The 18,314-nt window shown below is 46.9% G+C and overlaps 1 protein-coding gene across 1 annotated transcript in view; it reads right to left on the minus strand.

The window, feature by feature from the left end:
• Positions 1-814: 814 nt before the first annotated feature.
• KIAA1549L (KIAA1549 like) overlaps positions 815-18,314 on the minus strand; it is a 128,983-nt gene continuing 111,483 nt past the window's right edge. The window contains exons 19-22 of the mRNA XM_070383083.1: positions 15,311-15,408; positions 12,612-12,760; positions 11,328-11,479; positions 815-3,980 (exon numbers count right to left, since the gene is read on the minus strand). Of these exons, the coding sequence (XP_070239184.1) occupies positions 3,699-3,980; positions 11,328-11,479; positions 12,612-12,760; positions 15,311-15,408 (681 nt within the window). The 3' untranslated portion in view covers positions 815-3,698. The remainder of the gene's footprint in view (positions 3,981-11,327; positions 11,480-12,611; positions 12,761-15,310; positions 15,409-18,314) is intronic.

An 18,314-nucleotide genomic window follows, 5' to 3' on the forward strand; every position in this document is an offset into this window, starting at 1 on the left:
CTCACAATATTTCTGAGGTCTGCCTATATTTTCTCAGTCACTCCCCACATCTGACCAAGTATGCAAAGGCCCTTGACTAGAATATCTTCCAGATTGGACTAAATGGTCACATTTAATTTCTAACACTTGGACCTAAGTCAGTCACTGCTCTAAGCTAAACTACTATCTTTTCCTAAGCACATTTGGCTGTATTTTGTTAGAAAAGTCCAAACTACTTTCTGATGTGTAACAAGGAGTGAATTACATTTAAATTCTGTTCGCAGACTTTAAAATAATATCTGTTATTTTATTCATTAAACAATGTGTACATGTTATGTATGAAAAAGAAGCCTATTTATTGGTAATCAGGATTTAAATCTTTTTATATATTTTGTTAGTTCCTGCCTGTTAGAGAAGCATTTTAGTCAGGTATTTAAATTTTTCTCCTCCTCCATCTGTACTGTGAGTTTTTTTTTTTTTTTCTTTTTTAAAAAATCACAAATCCAACAATATCCTATCCATTCTTCCATCAAGAATACCCAAAAATTATACATGCCCTTCTGCTGAATTCTTAAATTAACAAATGCACAATATAACTTCTGGCACCAGAGAACTGATTCCTACATGATCCACCCTGTCTTAGTCATTAGTCAACTCAGGCTGCCTGTTTAGATCCATGGCACTAAGAGAAGAATACACCCCTAAAGTCTTCCACAGCAGTGGAGAACCCCATTTCCTTGATGGCACTCTCTAGAAAAAGCCAAAATGCTTTTCTTTTCATGAACTCAGAAAACTCACATCGAAACTAGTTCCAAAAAATGTTTATTATGCCACAAATGCATTGCCCTCTATACACTGTATTCAATCATCTTTTTCCTTTGCAAGAATGTAGGGAGTCCCTCATATAACCCTTGTCTACTTTTTAAACTTCCTAGCACAGTTCAAGAAACGCATCACAGACAAGCGTTCAGGCAGCATGGTGAAATGGAAAGCAAGCCCGATCACAAGTAAGTGGGCTGGGGCTGAAGGCCTGGGCAGGTTACTCCACTTCTCCGAACGTTGGCTTCCTTCTTGGACGTCACCAAAGGTCCTCTGGTTCTTCAAGGTTTCTTCAACTGTCTGGAGGGTCATGAGGAACACAGAATCTCTGGGCTCTCATGGCACTTCTGAACACCTGCCTTGTCTCAGGGCCAGCCATAGGTATCTATCATCTCCTGAGGGTCAGGAGACTCTTCAGAAAAGGGACCCCCATCTTAGTCACAGGACATCAAACAATGGTGGCCATCTTTGCATTGGTGGGACAACATGGACACACTGATTTCTCCTCAACTTAAGGTTTTCCTCCCATATACTGCTCTTAAACCTGTGGTGTCTAGTTTAAAAGAGTGTCTGACTTAGAATGCTGTATTTGTAGTCATCTCCACTGACTGACTCATTATCTCAGGGGACTCTGCACAGCTCGCCGTGATTTTTCGGCATCCTCTTAGCCAACTGGACCCAGACCACAGCACACTGTGGGCTCTTCCTCTGCGAGTCACTGGGACATCCAAAGTGTAGACACTGTCTTGGAAGCATGTGTATATATTTAAATTACACTAAGGTCTTGAAACTTCATTTTCACATACAGTATTTCCAAGCATTTACCAAGTAGACAAAGTACTGGGTTGATATCATTGCACTGATGAGATAGTAATATCATTGATAAGGCGGGACAATGTAGCTGACTTTATCAGACTCATACCGTTTGCATGAAAAGGCTGAGTTTCTTTGGCTCTTTGTTCATTCAAGTGCACTGAATCCCTATTTGGATAGACTTAGGCATTGTGTTCATCTGTCAATAAAATCTTGCACTGTCCACAGTGTTTGCAAACTGATTTAGGTTTTGGGTTACAACACCTGGCCATTGGTAGAAATATACCATATATACACATGGAAATTACAAAAATACATTTTATTTATAGCTGATTTTTTTTTTAAGTAACAAAAAACTAACACTATGAAAGATCAACCAGCATACCAAAAGGACGCTACCTAATATCATCCGAACAAGAGACTGGTTTGGGGGATCCATGACACATCGTCTCCAGAACATTGCAGAAAGGGCAATTTGCCATTGAGAAATAAAAACAGCTTCTTTGAAAAGTCTGTGCTTTGACAGTTTGATTCTCTCACTCTAATCAGTTCCATTCCTACTCTTCTCTCAATTTGAAAATTTCCACCTTCTTCTCTCAGTAAAGACCAAAGAAACTCATGAGGAGAATGGAAAGATGGACTCAGAGGAGATGAATACAAGCTGAAGCTAGATGGATCGTGGGTGAAGGCAGGAAAGGACCTCACTCCCCAACAGACACCATGAAAGCCCTTGACATTGAGCACAGCTCCCAAAGTTGGTGATGGAACCAGGGTGTCCCTTCCCCTGGGCTACCCGAAGTCAGCGTTGATAGTCAGCAGCTGGTGCCTCAGGGCTGCAAGGCAATGTCCACCCAGAGCTCTGGAGGCTGACCTACCATGCCAGGAAGCCTAACTTACAACATCATGGTCACGAGGTCAGAAGCCCGCCATTGCGGCAAATGTCCTCCTATGTCTATTAATTATGGGGACAAGTATGGAAGGGGACTGGCTAACTCCATACACCTTTTAAAATGTTATTTACATTTGAACATAAATCAACAGATTTTCTACATTCAGAAGTTTCTATAAACAGAGGCTGCAGCCTGGGGAGACTGGGTTCACTATTCCTGCTTCCAATAGGCATTGATGACTATTTCCTTTTGTATCACTGGGCAGCACATGCTGGACATCATTGTTGAAGAGACAGAGATTTCCTTGTAAAAGTCGATGTATCTATTGTCCCCCCAAAAAGAGAGAAGCTCTGTTCTCAGATTACCTTCACTGCAGGGCAAAGAAAACCCGTTTTTCTTTTGTAGGATCCTAAAAGCTCTTAGCACCGATGCTCTTCCAGCTAGAGCCCAACTTGCAGAATACTCTATTTCCAACATGACAACACCTTTTCAAAGAACCTGTCAACACAAATCCACCATTCCCTCTTATCTTCTCTCTTTCTTGGCCTTTGTTGAATTAATTGGGGGGAGGGGGAAGAGTCAGGACTATGTGTAGCTGCAGTCATTGACAGTCCTGATTTTCATCCAATTTATTTGACTTTGAATATGAACCTTTAAAAGAAAAGGACTCAAGTTTCTTGGCTGGAGTCAGTGTCTCCCTTGGAGACTGGAGGTGACTGGATAATTACAGTTCTGGCTGAATGAGAGAACAGTCTGGGGCTTCTTCACACGCCTGCATTGCCTTTAACACAGAAACAGTTAACATGCAGAGGTCACTGAAGATAAAGCTGTGCTTGCCCTCTTCTGGTGACCTGTTAAAATGTGGTACTGGACAGGAATCTGCAGATTAGCAAGCGTCTCGTCTCTCCTGACTAAGGCTCCACAGGGGATGGAATACACCCACAGCTCAAACAGTTAACATAACAGAGTATCAAACATATGGTCCCACATGCGGGCTTGTTGACATACAGTCAGTTGAATAGGCCAAGCATCCCGTTGTTCAAGAGTTTCCTGTTTCCCAGAAGCCCCTCTGTTCACCTTTTTAGAAACTGAGGCTGAGAAAGACTCCTGCATCGTCTCATGTCTCCAGTCCCACCACACCTGGAAAAACCCAAAGCCTGCTTCCTCAGAGTCTGGAAGTCTCAAGGGGTGAAGGCATTAGACCTGGAACTCGAACATGTCTGTCTGTTTCTTGGCAAGCTTGGCCACCTCTTCCCGGATGGCTTTCACCAGGGCTGCCGTGGAAATGTTGGTGAGGGGGGTGTCGGATGGGTCGTTGTCCGCCAGGCTCTGCTGCGAGGCTGCTGTGGAGGGCACCGGGGCCTGCTCCAAGCTGGGGTGCAGCCCGGCTGGCTGGCTGTACTGACGAGGGAGCCTGGAGGGCGAGTTCTGCTGATACCGGGATCGGGGGTAAGCCTCGATGTACCCCGGGAGGGGGACCTGCAGAGCATGTTGGGAGAGAAGACAGGGCCAGGTATCAGGAATGGGCTCAAGTCACAGGATACACTAGATACCAAAGGAGGAGGGGATTGAGGACAAGGAAAGAGATTTAGAAGAAAATGAAGGCAACTCGCCATTGTGCAGATATAAAAGCTAGGTGACTTGGACTCACTGGTTCTGCTGGTTGGATGAATTAAATAGGCATTTTACACTTTGTGCAAACAGTGGGCACATACCCAGTCTACATCTGAATCTACCTGGCTACCTTTTTAATATAAGCACCATCTAGGCAGAGAAATGTGGTTCTTTAAGGACCTCAAAGGACTCAGGGATTTGTTACTGATGACAACAGTTAATGCTGAACGAGCCCTGTGCTAAGGGCTTTCCAATCATGATCTCATTTAATTCTCAAAGCAATTCTCCTAGGAGGTAGGTATTGTTACTCTTATTTTACAGAAGAGGAAGCAAAAACAGTGTCTCAGTCAAAGCTGCCACAGCTAACAAGCCACAGAGACAGGCTAGGCTGGCTTCAAGGCTGGGAGTTAATCACTGAACTATCATGTCATGAATCTGGAATAAGATCTTGGCTTCTTGAAAAAATTTTCTTTTCATTAAAAGTGGAAGATAGTTCTATGCCAATAATATGGACACTTCTAGAAATATGGACAGGACAATGATTTAGAATTCAGGATCTACTTGCCCACAGAAACAGGGCCACACATGGGGATGCTGTTCCAGGGTAATCCACAAAAGACCTTTATATCCCATAAGCTAGTCGCATCACTGTGAGATAAGTGCCCATGGATCACGTAGGCCCTGGGGTGCTGCAGGGGATGGGACACATGTGGACAGTAAGGCAGCTTTCCAGGAGAAGCATATTAGCTGAGTCTGGAGAGGAGATGGCTAGGATGGAGAGGCTGTTTTGTGGAAGACAAGGTGGAAGGGGCATTCTAGGCAGAGGAAGAGCCATGCAGAGGCCTGGCAATACACGGAGGACGGTGTCCCCAGGGAGGTTCAGTAAGGTGGTCTGACCACAGAGGGTGTGGGCGGTGTGGGAGGAGCTCAGGAAGAAGGGTGGGCTGGACCAGATCAGAAAGCCGCTGAACACCAAATTACAGAGTTACCTTTTCTATGGCCCACTTCTGAGGAATTCATCATGTTCCCATTCTTTACAGAGATGCATGTGTGGGAGCTGGTAAGGATGGAGTGGGATGAAGTTGGGTGATGATTCAGAAATTCTGGATGGGTGAACATGTAGTAAGAAAGCAGGCCCCTCCTAGCTCCCGTCAGCCTCTCCCAGTCCCTGGCCTGGGAGCCACCAGGGGTGGCAGGCAGAGGAAAGGTCTGTACTGTAGGAAGAAACACTGTGTAGGGGGTGGACCCACTGGAGGTAGAGAGGAGACAGGATCTGAGAACCTGGGAGAGAACCAGGGAGGACCCGAATAATGAAAGAAGTGATGGGATGTCCCAAAGTTTGGGGCTTTAATTTCCCTACAAGACCTGGCAAAGAAAGACGAAGTTGCAAATACATTGCACTTGCATCTTAGAGGAAAACTGGAGTCAGACTGTCCAAGTCCTTGGGCCATGTGAGCTGGGGACACACTGGTAATTAACTGGGGGAACAGAGCACAAGGCCAGGACACAGGATTTGCCTGTCAAGTCTCACTTCACACTGCTTTTCTTCTGAGAGACCTTCCCCAGCCCTATATTAGTCAAGGGCTTCCTGTAAATTCCATAACTAGTCATCACTCATGACTTCATCACTCATCTCAGGCATCGACTTGTGAAGGCAAAACCATGTCTCACCTGCTTATCACTGTGCCCTGAACTGTGCATGGTACACAGAAGGGAGTGTCTTAGAACCCAGGGTTCTGAGCAGCATACTTTGAAAATCACTGAAGGATAGGCACCTGGTGCCCTGTTTGTGAAAGAAGCTGCCATGTCCCCTTTCCCTGGATTTCAAGTTTAGGTGGAGCTGAGGTCAGTGTCCAACTATTGAGACCTCCCAGCTCTGCAGCATTAACTGACTTCGTGCTGGTGGCTGGGACAGGCTGGGGCACTGGACTCCACCGGTTCAGTTCCGTTCAGTTGCTCAGTCGTGTCCAACTCTTTGTGACCCCAAGGACTGCAGCACGCCAGGGCTCCCTGTCCATCACCAACTCCTGGAGTTTACTCAAACTCATCTCCATTGTGGAGTCGGTGATGCAATCCAACCATCTCATCCTCTGTTATCCCCTTCTCCTCCTGCCTTCAATCTTTCCCAGCACCAGGGTCTTTGCAAATGAGTCAGTTCTTTGCATCAGTTGGCCAAAGTATTGGCGTTTCAGCTTCAGCATCAGTCCTTCCAATGAATATTCTGGACTGATTTCCTTTAGGATGGACTGGTTGGATCTCCTTGCAGTCCAAGGGACTCTCAAGAGTCTTCTCCAACACCATGGTTCAAAAGCATCAATTTTTCGGCGCTCAGCTTTCTTTATAGTCCAAATCTCACATCCATACATGACTACTGGAAAAACCATAGCTTTGACTAGAGGGACCTTTGTTAGCAAAGTAATGTCTCTGCTTTTTAATATGCTGTCTAGGTTGGTCATAACTTTCCTTCCAAAGAGCAAGCATCTTTTAATTTCATGGCTGCAGTCACCATCTGCAGTGATTCTGGAGCTCAAAAAAGTAAAGTCCGTCACTGCTTCCACTGTTTCCCCATCTATTTGCCATGAAGTGATGGGACCGGATGCCATGATCTTAGTTTTCTGAATGTTGAGTTTTAAGCCAACTTTTTCACTCTCTTCTTTCAGTTTCACCAAGAGGCTCTTTCAGTTCTTTGCTTTCTGCCATAATGGTTGTGTCATCTGCATATCTGAGGTGACTGATATTTCTCTTGGCAATCTTGATTCCAGCTTGTGCTTCATCCAGCCCAGCATTTCTCATGATGTACTCTGCATAGAAGTTAAATAAGCAGGGTGACAATATACAACCTTGATGTACTCCTTTCCCGATTTGGAACCAGTCTGTTGTTCCATGTTCAGTTCTAACTGTGGCTTCTTGACCAGCATACAGATGTCTCAGAAAGCAGGTCAGGTGGTCTGGTATTCCCATCTCTTTAAGAATTTTCCACAGTTTGTTGTGATCCACACAGTCAAAGGGTTGGTATAGTCAATAAAGCAGAAGTAGATATTTTTCTGGAACTCTCTTGCTTTTTTGATGATGCAACGGATGTTGGCAATTTGATCTCTGGTTCCTCTGCCTTTTTTAAAACCAGCTTGAACATCTGGAAGTTCACAGTTCACATACTGTTGAAGCCTGGCTTGGAGAATTTTGAGCATTACTTTGCTAGCATATGAGATGAGTGCAATTATGTGGTAGTTTGAGCCTTCTTTGGCATTGCTTTTCTTTGGGATTGGAATGAAAATAACTTTTCCAGTCCTGTCGCCACTGCTGAATTTTCCAGATTTGCTGGCATATTGAGTGTAGTACTTTCACAGCATCATCTTTTAGGATTTGAAATAGCTCAACTGGAATTCCATCATCTCCACTAGCTTTGTTCGCAGTGATGTTTCACAGGGCCCACTTGACTTTGCACTCCAGGATGTCTGGTTCTAAGTGAGTGATCACACCATTGTGGTTATCTGGGTTGTAAAGATCTTTTTTGTATAGTTCTTCTGTGTATTCTTGCCACCTCTGCCACCTCTTCTTAATATCTTCTGCTTCTGTTAGGTCCGTACCATTTCTGTCCTTTATTGTGCCCATCTTTGCATGAAATGTTCCCTTCAGAAGTGCAGAAGATGAGGAAATGACATACTCTACCTCTCTTACAGGAGATGCAGGTGGGACCCACCACACCTTGTGGACCAAAATCCAGGACTGCCAAACATCAGTCCTTGTGTAGCCAGTGCCCATGGGAAGCATCCCCTTTAGACAACAGCAGTTTCCTGCTGAGCCTGGTAACTCCTTCCCAATCCCTCTCCATCTAGCGCCAGGAATGAAATCTATTTATCAAGCCAGGTCCAGGTGTTATGCAAGCTAGCTCCTTACATCTGGATACCTGGAATCAGGAAGGCCAGACATCCAAATGGCACATGTGTGCATACATGCAAAGTCACTTCAGTCGTGTCCGACTCCGTGGGACCCTTATGGACTCTAGCCCGCCAAACTCTCTGTCCATGGGATTCTACAGGCAAGAATACTGGAGTGGGTTGCCATGGCCTCCTCCAGAGGGTCTTCCCAACCCAGGGATAGAACCCACGTCTCTTAAATCTCCTGCACTGGCAGTCGGGTTCTTTACCACTAACACCAGCTGAGGGTAGGCACTTTTTTCATCTCACATGGATGTGGTTTTTGTTCAGTTGCTAAGACATGTTGGACTCTTTCTGACCCCATGGACTACAGCATACCAGGCTTCCCTGTCCTTCACTGTCTCCTGGAGTTTGCTCAAACTCATGTCCATTGAGGTGGTGATGCCAGAAGGTGAACATTTTCTCCAATGGAATATCTTTCTCAAGCTGAAAGAATATCTGAATATCTTTATCAACTGGTCCCTCTGAACCTCCTGTGCCGTCTTTCAAATGCGATAAAGCACCCGACCTCCCAGCTTGGTCCCTGGCTACTGTGTTCCACGCAAGGGGCCATACCTGCTTACCTGCAGATAGTAAGTGGGCTCCATGAAAGACCCATCTAGGCTGTAGCAATCATTTTTCTCTTAAAAACAGCTAATAAGAAACTAGCTCTCCCTCACACTGGGGATGGGGTGGGGGAATGCGGTGATCAAGTCATCCTGTCCAGAAGATTAGGTTTTGATTTGCTGGGTTACCTTTCCTTCATTTTTAAGGCAACATGAAACCAGAGGCATCAGAGTTATGTCGCCATAAGCCTGGCTAAGTGTTATCTCTAAGTATCTTGAAGGCAAGGGCCAAGGTTTTATAAATACATCTGCTGACTCCTGCCAGGCACCCAGCGCACCCTGCACACAGAGGGTGAGCTGACAAAGCTGCAGGTTTACTGACTAATTAGCAAAAGTTAAGTACCATCTACTTTCTGAAAAGTACACATTATATTTAGATTGCTAGTGAAATTACGGAGTCAAATAAAATCTGAACTGATCAACGCACACCCTGTGATTTCAGCTGTTTAGAAGAGCTGAGCAAGACAAAGGAAGCAAAAAAGGCCCACTAACAACCAGAACACAGGCCAAACACTCCCACACTAAAATGTGTAGACTTATCAGTAGGGAATGCCTCTAGTTACTCTCTTAGAGTTTATTTACTCCAACTCTACAAACAACTCTAATGAGCTCAGACGTGCCTCATTTGCAGATAATAGTACATTAGGCAAAGCATATTTAAGGGTGAGTATATCTGAAAGTCGGAGAAGGTAATGGCACCCCACTCCAGTACTCTTGTCTGGAAAATCCATGGATGGAGGAGCCTGGTGGGCTGCAGTCCATGGGGTCGCTAAGAGTTGGACACAACTGAGCGATTTCACTTTCACTTTTCACTTTCATGCATTGGAGAAGGAAATAGCAACCCACTCCAGTATTCTTGCCTAGAGAATCCCAGGGATGGGGAAGCCTGGTGGGCTGCCGTCTATGGGGTCGCACAGAGTCGGACACGACTGAAGTGACTTAGCAGCAGCAGCAGCGTATCTGAAAATGGGGACATTGGCAGCAATAGAAGGAGTGAGCTGGGAGCAAGGTCAGGAGAAAGAAAAACCATACTAAGCCTTGTAGTAATTCCAAAAAGCATAGTTTGGAGATGTTTGACACAGGGGAAGTAATTCTACAAACCATCAGAGCCCATCTTACAGAAGTCATTTTAGTACAGTGAGGCATAATAATGATGTTGAATCATTTGTTAAAGACAAATTAAATCATGTTTTTCTTCTAAAGAAGGGGAGAAGGATGTAATTCATTCCAGAATGTTAAAATTCAAGATAGCACATATTTTAAAGATATTTTGGCAAGTAAAGGAATGAGTTTTAAAAGATAACTTTTTAAATATACAATTTTATTTATTTATTTATGGCAGTGCTAGGTCTTCATTGCTGTGTGAGCTTTTTTCTAGTTGCGAGAGCGGGAGCTACTCTCTCTCTGCACTACTCAGGCCTCTCCTTGCGGTGGCTTCTCTCGTTGCGAAGCACGGGCTCTAGAGCACAGGCTCAATAGTTGTGGCGTGTGGGCTTAGTTGCTCTGTGGCACGTGGAATTTTCCCGAATCAGGGATCGGGAGACACAATGCATGTGTCTCCTGCATTGGCAGGTGGATTCTTTGCCACTGAGCCACCAGGGAAGCTCAGGGATAAGCTTTGATCACCAGGAAAATTAATAAATATGTAGGGTAGTTTTACCCTGACGATGCTTAAATGTGGCATCACTACAATAAGAGCAGACACCAATGCTGGGGCTGAAGTGAACCTGAGGGGTAGACAGAATGGACCCCAGGGGTCTGGACAGAGAGCAAAGTTGACACAGGCCTTGGGTGTCAATGTGTATTGACAAATGCTGAAACAAACGCTAAAATGAACACAGGCCTTCAGAAGACAGCCTGCCTTTCTTATCCGTGACGGAGGGTCTCACACCCACTCTAGGGGCCATCACTGTGCTACTTCTGTTTGCCTGCTTTTTGTTTTTCATTTGGCAGTGCTTTAACAGGTGGCCGAAAGGCAGGTCTGGGTGTGCATATTCAGGTTCAGCTGGTCGCTGCCCTTCTTTGGTCTAGGCTGGGCCAAGTCAACTGTGCCATAAACTCCTACTCGTATAAGGAAGAAACCAGGGGACTGTGACAAGACAGTCTTCAGCTGAAGACATGCAGAAAGCTTTCGGATCTACATGCAAAGTAGTTCTGTCCTGGGCTTCTAATACTTCTTTTTCTGGTATTGCAACTAAAATTCTTATAGGATTTTAAAGTTGAAAGGAACAAACTTGGTACAGGCTTTGGAGCTGGGAAGATGCAGGTCTGAATGCTGGATACATCATAGGAACAACAATAATACCTACATTATGGGTCTTGTGTAGATTAAGACAACATAAATAGAACATCTAACATGGTGTCTGGCACATAGAAAATACTCAAAAATTGACAGTTAATATAAAAATGTATTTGATTAAGGGTGCCCTCCAGGAAGAGGTGGAATCTGACTGAAAGTGGTTCTCAGACATCTCTATCAAAGGATATCACCACCACCACCACCAGTCCCTCAACCCCAACCCCCTCCAATTGCCAACTGCCTCTTCTCAAGGCTGACTTTCGACACCTGGTTGGTGAGAGGGGCCCTGAGATAACAAAACACTTAGTCTCAGCCTCACATTCATTTTCTCCCTGAAGTATGTCAAGCAGGGAATCAGCGAGGGTCTCACCGAATCAGCCCACTGGCTGGGGAGCTCGTTCTCTCCAGCGTAGGACATCCAGGCCTGGTTCCTGTAGGACGAGGGGGGCGTTGGGATGAAGTAGCCGGTGAAACCAGGTCTGTTGGCAGCTGGGATGGCGAACACTGCTGGCACCGTATTACCTGGCATGGAGGAGATGGATGGGTGAGATTAAGCCAGCGCCTTGCCCACTGGGCTAACATCTGCACAAGCTCGGGAAGCTGGGAAATAGGAGGATTCTGGCATTGGAGAAGGAGCTCCTGGGGGGCGGGGGGCAACAGATTTCCACCTGTAGCCTCAGCCCCTGCTCACCTGCCCAGACAGTAGTAGAGTCACCTGCTGAGACTTGGACCTGGCTTTCTAGAGATGCAATGGCTCAACTCCCCTTGCCGAGCCTTCACCAATTCCCCCATCCCCATCCCACACCCCTGATCTGCTGGCAAGAGGAAATGACACCTTGGTGCCGGGGGTTTTCCTCCCAGAAGGATGGGTGTTCTTAAAGAGCCAAGAAGAGGAACCAAAAGGAATGGGTTTCATTGGTGGAATTTCTGGACACACTATGCTTTACTAAGTATTGACAACTGGGTGTTTTAGCCTAAAAGGAATGGTTTGGTTACAAGAAAAAACCCATTAGGGCATGTCCAAACCTCCACATTCATTGTTTGTAACAGCGAAACACTGGAAACAACCAGTATGTCCCTCATCAGGGGACAGGATCAACTGTGGCATATCTCATAATGGAATACCACATGGCAGTGTAAACAAATGAACTGGATCAATATGAGTGTAGCAACCTGGAGAACCCTTGCTAACAATGTTTAATCAAGAAAATAGTGCAAAAGGAAAGGTATAGCTTGGCATCACTTATGTAAATTTAAAATATATATAGCATTAATACAGTATATTGTTGTAACGTAGTGAAATGTTAACACCTACTACTTAAGGACTGTAATTACCTCTGGGGAGAAGGGGAATGAGTTGGGGGTACACAGTTGTATCCGGATTGCTTTTTTTAAAGGTCTGAGGTCTGGAAAGATGTTAACATCCACCCTGACTGTAATATATCTTAGTATTTTGTCAGATTTCAGATATTGTAAACAAATAAAAGCAGTAGCTCTTCTAGCCAGGGCTACAGGAGATCCAGAAATACAGCCGCTTTGATCCCTGAGCCTGGCGGACAGAAGGTGAAGAGCGGGGGAGGCAAAGAACAGAGGTAGGGGGGGTGACGCTGGGGCAGGGCGCGTGCTTCTTCCAGACTTTTCTCCTCTAGCCCACCTGAGTAATTTAAAGCCGACTGATCCAACTGCGCCACGGACACGGGGCCTCGGGACACCTGCGCGAAGGAGGCGCTGTCGTGCAGCTGGGCGGGCTCGGGCCCCGCGGACTCGGCCATCCTAGTCTTGCTGCCAACGTCCGAAGTGGACCTGGGCGGGGAGAGAGGCCACCTTAGCCGCCTGCTGGGACTGCGGCCCGCGGGGTGAGGCGGGGCTCCCGGGGAAGCCGGGGAGCGCCTCGGCCTCCGAGCGACAGGACTGCTGGGTCTTCGGGCCTGAGTTTGCAGCCCCCGGCCCCCCGATGACAAAGGGGGCCTGCACGCCCAGACCTGGAGCAGCCGTCGCGGTGGCCGAGCTGGAGTCATTTTTAGACATTCAAGGTCAGTGCTCCCCTGTGGGTGACTCTTGTGTCTCTGGGGAGTAGAACACTTCATCTCCACAAAAACATGAGCCAAGCAATTAGCACTGGGTCTTAGCTGGGGATGGTCAACCTGGCAGGCGATGACATCACCGGCAGCCAATGGGAAGGCTTCGTCTGGAGAGCGGCTGGAAGCAAGAAGCCCCAAGCTCCGGAAGCTCGGGCTGGGGTCTGCTCTCTGGAGCAGAAGCCTAGTGCTTGCCGAGTGTTATGAATGCGAGAACACGTTTTTGTTCCACAGGTAAGCAGAGAATCTGGCCCACTTAACACCCATTTCCACTTAGTGCTCAGAAAGCCAGGTAATAAGAGGGGGCTAGGGTGGGGGCATTGGCTTCTCACCCCAGTATAAAGGGTGCTTTAGCCAGTCTCTGTCTTCTCTTTGGCAGAGGCACTCCGGCTTTCCTAAAATTCAGATGGAAGGAGGCAAAGACATCCACAACAGATAGCAGGTTGCCAGCCCACAGGGCCACCCTCTGCACAGGGGTGCCAGGGAGCAGGACAGGAGGCAGGGGTCTGAGTCCTAACTACCTCCTCTCTCTGAGCCCCAACTACCTCCTCTCTCTGAGCCCCAGTTTCCTCAAAGAGGAGGGTGACTCCATCTCAAAGGTTCCTCTCTGGTCCAACCCTCTGGTTTCCTATGGAGGAGTGACCTCCTGATACTTGGCGAGGATGACAAATGGTGCAGAAGGACATGAAAGGAGAAATAAGAAGTAGGTGCGGGCCTTCAGCAAATGTAGCATGAGTCACTGATGACAAGCTCCTCCAATTCAGAACCCTCAGGAGCAACTATTCCCCAGGGAGGGTCAGACACAGGCTGTGAGGATTAAACTCCACAGGAGGTGGGTGGGGGGGGACCAGGACCGTGGGGTCTCTCTTCTTTCTCCTTCTCTCCTTTTCTCACTCCCACAGCTGTGGCTTCTCACGTGCTGTTTCTAGGCATCAGCTACTCCTTTGGAAAACCATCCTGGGAAAATCCCTGGATTCTGCTCCGCACACGTGGTCACCTTTGAGGACTCCCAGAGCCTCTGAGATCATTTAGGCCTTTGCTCTCATTTGACAGATAAGGATGGAGAAGGCAATGGCACCCCACTCCAGTACTCTTGCCTGCAAAATCCCATGGATGGAGGAGCCTGGTGGGCTGCAGTCCATGGGCTCGCTAGGAGTCAGACACGACTGAGCGACTTCATTTTCACTTTTCCCTTTCATGCACTGGAGAAGGAAATGGCAACCCACTCCAGTGTTCTTGCCTGGAGAATCCCAGGGATGGGGGAGCCTGGTGGGCTGCCGTCTCCGGGGTTGCACAGAGTCAGACACGATTGAAGTGACTTAGCAGACAGATAAGGAAAGAGGAGCCAGACAGGTGAGGCATCGTGCCTGGGGTTACCCAGCAGGCTATTGGCAGGTAAGGTGGAACCCTGGTCTGCTATCCCCACCCCCCCCCCACTCTGAGCTTGACTGGGGTCAAAGGGTGATGTCTACACACAGCTCAGCATCTTAAACTGCTGGAAATGAAGGGAGGGCTTTTTCTGAGGAAAACTCATTTCTTTTCACTGTTTTCACCAAGTTCAGACCTGTGGCCCACACAGAGCATGACAAGCATTTTGGGGCAGGCTGTGGTAGGAAGGCCAGGGCAGTGGCCCGTATGGACCCCAAGGCACAGTGTCTCTCCCAGCCCTGGACATACTGTCTATTCCAATCTCCCCCAGTGCTCTTGGCTGTTGTTTCCTGTCTATATGTAAAGCATGTGCTTTTTATAGTGTTACAGAGCAAAGAGAATGCTGAATATATGCTTCCCAGCTGACCTGTCCAAGTTCATGTACTTTCAGCCTCCCTGTCTTGGAAGGCAAGAGTTAGGGCAGGAGCCAAGACACACTGCTCCCCAGCCTCTTGGACACCACCCCTCAGTAACAAAGGGTCTTCTGACACACACACCTGCAGGAGGTGCCCAGACTTGAGACAGCTGTTGTGATGGCCCAAACTGGAATAATTTTTAGATGCTCAGTGTCAAGGCATGAGGTTTTCAGGGTATGAGGCAGTTGACCTTGGGTTTTTTCAATTGTGGGTTCTACAGGACTTTCCATTGTCAATGGTAAGAAAGTAGGCCAACCCTCTGTGGCTCCCACTTCTTTCATGGCATTCAAGGTACCCTGGTCACATGATTGTCTATACAGGTGATGCACCCCTGAGTGGGGCAGGGTATGAAGGAACTATGTCAGGGCAGGGCTCACAGGACCAAATCCTCTGCAAATATCCCAAACAAGGCAAAGAAAGGAATGTGTTACCGCCTGAGGGAAGCGACAGCCACAGGGCCCGTCCGCGGAGGCACAGGTGGAGGGGGAGAGCCCATGACCATTTCAGGAAGCTGGGAAAACCTGTAGGCCTGAGAAAGAGAGGAGCAAACAGGGAGACACATGTTAATATCTGGTGCTCGTCAACACACAGGTTCTTCTTACTTAAAAGGGAAGCAGACTTCTGAGGTTTAGACTTTCCTTCTTTCCTCAAACGTCCCCCTTCCATCACCCTTAACATGTCCCCAGTCCCCTCTTCTGTCTCATCTACCCCCACTCTTCCCCTTGGCGGGCCCTTGCAGTCACCATCACCCTTAATAGGTCCCCAGTCCCCTCTGCTGTCTCATCTGCCCCCACTCTTCCCCTTGGCGGGCCCTTGCAGTCACCATCACCCTTAATAGGTCCCCAGTCCCCTCTGCTGTCTCATCTACCCCCACTCTTCCCCTTGGCGGGCCCTTGCAGTCAGAGTCCTTCAGTTGGTCTTAGAATCCGCCAAGTTGTTTCCTGCCTTGGGCTTCCCCAGGAATGTTTCTCTCCTTTCTTTCTTTCTGTCATTCATCCAGCCCCATATTCCCTTGGAGCTCCATATTCTGTTTTATTTTTTTTATCATAGCAGTTGTCACTCTGGTATTATATCATTGCTTATTTATTATTCACAACAAGACTGTAATGAGGGCAAGGGATCTGTTGTCAGCTGTATCTTCATGCCTGGAACAGTGCCTGTTATATCCTGGATGGGCAATAAATATTAGATAAAGAATGAATCATTGATTGTGCTTATTTTCTCACTCATGGAAAGCAGATTTCGTGGGGGAAAGCAATGGGTTTGGAGTCCGAATATGGGTTGAGGTTTGCTAATAAATAGACTTTTTGTCCCTAAGCAAGTCAGGTGACTTCTCCGGACCTCAGTGTCTTCTGCTGAGATGGAGACAAGGATGCCTTGCTCAGAGGGGTGGGTGCAAAGCAGATCAGGCCAGGCAGTGTATGTGTAAGTATTTTATGATCTATAAAGCACTATTTAAACATAAGGGATCAAACTGTCAAGAGAAGATTGTAATTAACTTGGGAGGGGAGAAAAGAAAAATGGTCAGAGACAGGACCAGCAAGCCAGACCACAGCCTCTGAACAGGAGAAAATCTAGGAATGCTCTCTGCAAAGACAAAGCATGGCTTGTGCTTCTTATTCATTTTTTTCTATAGGTATCATGGCCTGCCATATCTCTTAAGGAACAAGATGATAGGGCTTTAAACCTGAAGGTATCCAGACAAAAGGTAGCAGAGAGAGAATCCATAAACAGGATTCTTTAAAATGAACGAGGGCTTTTCCCTCCAGCATTATGGGCTTCCCACATGGCACAGTGATGAAGAATTCACCTGCCAATGCAGGAGATGAAAGAGATATGAGTTCAATTCCTGGAGTAGGAAATGGCAACCTGCTCCAGTATTCATGCCTGGAGAATCCATGGACAGAGGAGCCTGGGGGGCTACAGTCCATGGGGTCGCAGAGAGTCAAACATGACTGAGTGACTGAGCACAGACACATTAGGGCAGACTACCTACTCATAAGGGCCAACCCACTAAATAACAAGTAGATCCTAGGTGAAACATGGCTTTTAATGCATGCTGGAATTGCAAGATGTAAGGAAATCTTAAGGATTCCCACCCACTATCCACCCTTTCCCTCCCACACCATAGCAAACTAAAATAAAAACTGTGAGCTGAAATCAGAGGTGGAAACAACGAGTAGTAAACAAATGTGAAAGGTGAGATTGCCTGGAAAACAAATGCCATATTGGCAATCAGTTAAGCCTGGGATAGGCAAGGTGAGGCAGGTAAAACCGAGACCCTTACAGCCAACCTAGGCTCTCCGTTTGGTTCAGTCATTCACGCTCTGTGGACACGTCAGTCCCTCTGTGCCTTATTTTTCTATTATTTATTTTCCTTGTGAAATAAGGCACTCAAATACTTTGTGGGTTTCCACAAAAAAAAACACTTCTTTAGCCATGAAACCATTCTGACATAGCCCGAATACATAACCAAATCAAAGCAGAACTGCTCTGGTAGAAGTTGAGGGTGGGGATGCCCTGGTGAGTTTGACCCTTTGCTTACCTGCATGATGGCACCTGGGGACTCCCGGAACCCTACGGTTTTGCAGAGTTTGAAAATCATTGTCCTTCCAGCTTGGCATTTACACTATTATCAACAAACCAACAAGTAAGGACATGCCTTTCCCAAAACAGAGAAAGAGGTGTCTAGCCCCTCATCTCTCTTCTGGCTTCTCCTGATATCAGCAGAGGAGACAGACAACTTATTTTTATCCCTGGTTCTTGGAAGGCATACTCTGTAGTCAACACAGTTTTCCAGCCAAGAAAATGCATTCGGGGTCTCTATCTTGTAACAGTTAACCAAAGAATTGATTAAAAGTTCTGAATTTTTGACAAGTACCAAGGGAATTTCCTACTTTGGATGATCTTCTCCAGGTACAAAGCAAGCCTGTACAGGAGATCAAGGTCTCCTTTGGTCTGTACCCTTGGTGCTCCTGGGAAGCTACAGGTTCACATGAAAAGCAGAAAGGCCACCTTTGCCCCGGGCTGAGGAATTCCCCTCAGCAGTGTCTTCCTCTCTTCCCTGTGCAGTTCCCCCATGGGTCCCAGTCCTCCTGGATTTGCATTCTGGCTTCTTTTCCATGTGTTTGGAACCTGACTGCCTGCCAGCTGCCTTGTGACTCAGATCTCACTGGAAGCTATTGTTCAAAACTGTTACCTTGTTCCAGGTTTCTAGTTCCTGGAACAGGAACAGTGACAGTGGCCTTGAGGGGCCCAGTCTGGCACCCAAGGACACCATCTTTTGGGATCCCTGTCCTCTGGCTAGAAAGGAGATCAGACACTCGGAACTGAAGGCAGGGTTTATAAAAATAGCTCTTAGTTCTCCCAGGTGGAAGAAGCCTGGATATAACAAGAAGAGGCTCCACTTTGAGCTCAGAACTTTGGTTGTAAAAG

The sequence above is a fragment of the Bos mutus genome, chromosome 15 (assembly GCF_027580195.1).
Source record: "Bos mutus isolate GX-2022 chromosome 15, NWIPB_WYAK_1.1, whole genome shotgun sequence".
Taxonomy (NCBI): domain Eukaryota; kingdom Metazoa; phylum Chordata; class Mammalia; order Artiodactyla; family Bovidae; genus Bos; species Bos mutus.